Here is a 5,202-nt window from a genome sequence, read left to right on the forward strand (position 1 = left end):
GCCCCACCTTATTTCTTATAATCCAAATTCTTCACCTACTTGAGAAGTGGAGGAGAGGGTTTGCCTGTATTAAATAGCCCATCCAGTTTCTAAATTTATCATGAAGCCTGACAGGAAGGGTTCTCTCAGGAACGCAACCACAGGTACACCAAAGGGTAGCCAAGAAGGTATGGGTTAAATGCACCACACTCTAAAGACATGACAACATCAGTAAACTTCATAGTGCCCAGAGGGTTCCCAGTTTTGCAACGAATTATTCAGTCTCTCAGACCAGTAGATGGAGTTGAGGACCTGGTGTCTAAAGAAACCTTTTTTTGTTTGTTTGTTTTTTTCCTGTAAACTATGTTTCTCAAGTCCCACATGAACTGTTTCCATCCTGTTGAGACTGTTGTTTTAAACAAAAGTTCAGTAAAAATTCAGCCCAACTTCCAGATTGGCTGAAATGAGCTAGTTCCAGGGCTGGAGAACAGGAACATAATACCAACCGGGCTATAGGCCATAGCTGGAATCAAGCAGTTTTCCTTGGAGCTTCTCAATTACCAGGGCATGAGAGGAAATTGCCTTCGTTTCCCTTTCTTGCACACTTTTGTTACTTCCCAGACTAAGACTTTCTTCCCACTCTCCGCTTGAATCTTCACACGCGTTTAGTTGAATTTCCCACTTAACTAAAGTGGGTTTTCCTGTGTCATTAGGACTCCTAGAGCCCTTAGGCGCTTAAACTATAAAGGAGAGTAACCAGCTGACACACTTCATCAGGCAGAGTTCAACAGGGGCTTTGCTGGCTTCACTAGCTCAGTAGAATTAATATTTCTGTGCCACCCCAGGACATCCTGGTGCCGCACTTGCTATGCCTGTTTTAAAGCCTTAGTTGGGTCACAGACGTCTGCTGGTGGTGATTTCCCGCGATTGCATCAAGTCGTCTTTTAACTAGAATTTTGACTAGAATTACCCCAACTGCAGGTGAATGGAAGTCGTAGGGCAAGGAACTGAGCGCGCCTCACACATTTTCCCCATCTCTTGTCGTGCGGCCTCCAAGCTGCGGAGAGAGACCTTAACCACCTCTAGCTCCGGAGGCGGGACCTGGGACATTTTATCCAATCAACAATCCCACCTAACCAGTTGGACCGGTTTCTGTGACTAGTTGGACCAATGAAAACTCGAGCGCGGATTTTCTGCGGGAGTCTAGAAAAAACGAGCCTCTCCCGGAAGCTAACACCTTCTTTGAGCCACACCTAGGCGGAGCTAGTCTCCCTGCCTTAAGTCCCATTGGCTGACATGGCTGCCCGTCACGGGGAGGCGGGAGTGGGCAGAGCCGTGGGAGCTGGAGTCTGCGCAGCACACCGCGGGCCGCGCGCGGGAACCCGTGGTCGGCGGCGAAGAGTCCTCGGGTTTCGGGAACCCGGCGACCTAGGCGGATCCGGGAGGAAGGGTGGGAGAAGAGCGGCTCTTCCGGCTCTTTCTGAGGCGAGCGGCGGAGGAGTGCGGAGCCGCGACAGCCCTGCCCTGCGACCTTCAGGGGCCGGCCCTCAGTGGAACTGGGGGCCGAAAGGGTGCGCCCGATTGGGGCGCCGCCGCCCACGCTGAGTGGGGGACACCCGCTCTGGCCGAGGTCCCCGCCCCGCTGACCAGGGACGCCCGCGCAGATCCGGGCCGCTCACTTGACCGAGGTCGCCAACCCCGGCCTACCGGGGACACCGCTCTCCGCCGACCCCGGACGTCACCAGCTACGCAAGTAGGTGTCCCTCACGGTCCCCCGCGCTTGGCAATCTGAAGACCCCAAGGCTCCCAGGGACTCCCGAGATCTCTGCCACGTGCATTCCCCCCGCCCGTCCCCCCCCCCCCCCCCATTGTCAGGAAGCAGCCAGGTTTTGTTCTTTCCCTGGTAGTGTAGCTGCTGTGCTGCTTCAGGTGTTTGCCGGTGCGAAGTGCTGGGCAGTGAATCCGCTTTGCGGTGACCAGTCCGTGCACTGGAGCAGGTCTCGGGCCAGAGATGGTTAGCGTGGGTGGGCCTTATGTGTTTGATGAAAAGCGACTCACCGCCAGAAATAAGGCCTGTTGCATCCTCTCTGGTCCAGCGCCAAAGAACTTGACCGTGTGGGCCTCCGAGAGAAGGCGGCATCTTCACAGCCTCTTCCTTATCTGACTTTTCAAGATTCTTTTCCCTGATCTGAGGGAAAAGGGCAAGGCGCCAGCTCTGTAGGTAGCAGAATCATGAGAAAGGGAGGTGGTTATCCTACTGGTATGGGGTCGGGACAGGTTGCTAAGCTGTGTTTGGAAAGTGGCTTTGGCAGAACTGAGCAATGGTGGAGGAGGGGACGTTTTTGAGAATGAGTTGAGATGGTGGAGGGTCTGGAGCACGTCAGGGTGAGGAGTACTACGGATGTCAGGGGGTTGGGATTTCCAGCAAGATAGAAAGTGAAGCCTGTGAAAGGACGATTTCAAACCAGCAGGCCTGGAATTGTGCTCTTAGAGCCTTGATTTCCTAAGCAGAGGACTTACAGAATAAGTAAGTAAAAGGACAGCATAAATTTGACAACATTTTCAGAGGCCACACGCGTTCTTATAAATGATAAATCAGAGTGTACTTACTGTCAGGACCTTAATCCATCCCCTGGGTTTCTCCCTTCTCATTTGTGAGATTCTTTCATCGTTTCATGGTGAGCAGTAAATGAGATGATGCATGTAAATAAAGTGCACAGCAGATTCCCAGCTGGGGTCTGTTGAGGCTTGACTTTAAGCTGGTGGAGGGAGTGGGAAGAGCTCTAGCTGTGTCTGGTCCTGTCCTTGCTGGTCTCCAGGACCAAGCTCCTTGACTGCTTTTCACAGTTCTTTACTTGACGCAGAGGCCTCCACCTTTCTCAGCCCTAAAAGTAAGGGACTCTTTCCCAACTCTATGTTAAATCTTGTATCTATTTTTCATAACCTGATATTTTTAAAAAAGATTTTTGAAATAAAAAAATGTTTTAAGTTTGTATATCCAAACATATCCATTATTTTAGTAATGTTCTTTCATTAATTTTTTCTAGTGAAATCTTTTAATGACACAAAAAGGAACAGGGAACTGTGACAGTTGTACCGTACTCTGAGACAAGCAAATAATATTTCTTTATGCTTTTGCATTTTTTTTAAGAACTGTGACATTTCAGCTACAGTTGAGATTCTTTTTTGATGCCACCATCCCCCACCCTCCATCCCATAGAACTTGCTTGATTCTAACCTGTCTTTCCATTGTGGCTCACAGGACTTGCCTGGTAGGTATTAGTGTTCACAGAAGCCAGGTGTCTTCCCTTCTCCTTCCCATTCAGCTACTGGTTTGCTTGTCATGAGCGTCGTGACCACCATTTTGGTTCTGTCCTAGTGACATTTGTTCTCTTATTCTCTTAAGAAAATTGCCTTCTCTTTACTCTCCCAGTATCTGTTGGGTGAGTTCATGATAGGCGTTCTCAGACTGTCCCCAGCTGAGGAGCATGTGCCATCTGATTGATCTTTATTGGGCCACTGTTTCCTTCCACTAAATTTATCCAGGATCTGCTGCTTCTCCACTGCCCTACGGGCAGTCACACTTGGTACACACTTCCAGGAAAAAGTGACCTTCCATAGTCAAATGTACTATCTTTTATAAAATGAGATTTTTAAATTTTTTTTTTTTTAACGTTTATTTATTTTTTTGGGACAGAGAGAGACAGAGCATGAACGGGGGAGGGGCAGAGAGAGAGGGAGACACAGAATCAGAAAGAGGCTCCAGGCTCTGAGCCATCAGCCCAGAGCCCGACGCGGGGCTCGAACTCACGGACCGCGAGATCGTGACCTGGCTGAAGTCGGACGCTTAACTGACTGTGCCACCCAGGCGCCCCTAAAATGAGATTTTTAAAATTCACAGTAATAACTACGATTTTTTGATCATGTAAGTATCAGGCTTTTTAAGCACTCGGTATACACCGTCTTATTTGATTCTCATGTTACAACTTTCATTTTAAAATGAGCAAACTGAGGTTTAGTAAAATTAGATGTTGGCAAAATTTGAGCCTGGAGTCGTTTCTCTACGGTATGTAATTGAAAAGGAAGAATTGTAATAGAAAAGGAGAATTGTTCCATTGTTGGGGCAAAATGAACTTGGGCATTCACATGGGTTCTCTTCAACCTTCCTGCCCCACAGCCCCGGCTCCCTCGGGCGCAGGAGCACCTGGGCAGAGGCTTCCTTCAGCAGGGCCGGAGATGGCATCGGTGGACTTCAAGACCTACGTGGATCAGGCCTGCAGAGCTGCTGAGGAGTTCGTCAACGTGTACTATACCACCATGGATAAGCGGCGGCGCTTGTTGTCCCGCCTGTACATGGGCACAGCCACCCTGGTGTGGAATGGAAATGCTGTTTCAGGACAAGAGTCCTTGAGTGAATTTTTTGAAATGTTACCTTCTAGTGAGTTCCAAATCAACGTGGTAGACTGCCAGCCTGTCCACGATGAAGCCACCCCGAGCCAGACTACAGTCCTCGTTGTGATCTGTGGGACAGTGAAGTTTGAGGGCAACAAGCAACGGGACTTTAACCAGAACTTCATCCTGACTGCCCAGGCCTCACCCAGCAACACAGTGTGGAAAATAGCAAGTGACTGCTTCCGGTTCCAGGACTGGGCCAGCTAGTGGAGGCAAGAAAGGTCTCTGTTTCAGTCCCAGCTCTGTAGGGAAACATAGATCTCAAAATGTGGAGACACAAGTTCCTTTCTGTTACTCCAGGCCACACCACCCCATCTTAACTTTGCATTTTCTGGAGTCCCATGAGCCCCTTTCTGAGCATATTCTTGTTTGTCATAAATGCCTTTTCAAAGTAGTAAACTTTTCTATTTTTCTACTTGTTCAGTAGATATCCTGGTTCTGGAAATTCTGACAAATAAAACAATACAAATGTTGCCTCTTTTCCCTTGCTCAATGTGTTTGTCCAGATTTTGAGGCAGGAGGAATCAAAGGAGGATTAGAGGCAGGAAGCTTAGTACAAAGTACCTGCAAAGGTGTGAGGTCCAGGACAGAGCACTTACCTGGCTCAGGTGTGCTGGAGTTGGGGCTCTACCCAGATCTCAGGGTAGGCTGGGAATGGTGTTTTATTCCTAAGTACCTGGGTGTTTTAACCTGTAGTTCACTTTTAGAGTACATCAGAATTGCCTAACAGATGGCTGGGTCCTACCTCAGAACCTGAGCTGAGTTGAATGA

The 5,202-nt window shown here is 48.9% G+C and overlaps 1 protein-coding gene across 1 annotated transcript; it reads left to right on the forward strand.

Moving 5' to 3' along the window:
- The first annotated feature begins 1,378 nt into the window (after positions 1–1,378).
- NXT1 (nuclear transport factor 2 like export factor 1) lies at positions 1,379–4,905 on the forward strand. The gene is made up of 2 exons (XM_040447868.1): positions 1,379–1,732; positions 4,157–4,905. Exon 2 carries the CDS (start codon positions 4,216–4,218, stop codon positions 4,636–4,638), a length of 423 nt encoding a protein of 140 aa, XP_040303802.1. The 5' UTR covers positions 1,379–1,732; positions 4,157–4,215; the 3' UTR covers positions 4,639–4,905.
- Positions 4,906–5,202: the final 297 nt, after the last annotated feature.

Source organism: Herpailurus yagouaroundi, unplaced genomic scaffold, assembly GCF_014898765.1.
Source record: "Herpailurus yagouaroundi ecotype Mexico unplaced genomic scaffold, PumYag 196, whole genome shotgun sequence".
Lineage (NCBI taxonomy): Eukaryota > Metazoa > Chordata > Mammalia > Carnivora > Felidae > Herpailurus > Herpailurus yagouaroundi.

Excerpts from the sequence above, each read along its gene's own strand:
- NXT1 (XM_040447868.1), top strand. The coding sequence starts at position 4,216 with ATGGCATCGGTGGACTTCAAGACCTACGTGGATCAGGCCTGCAGAGCT.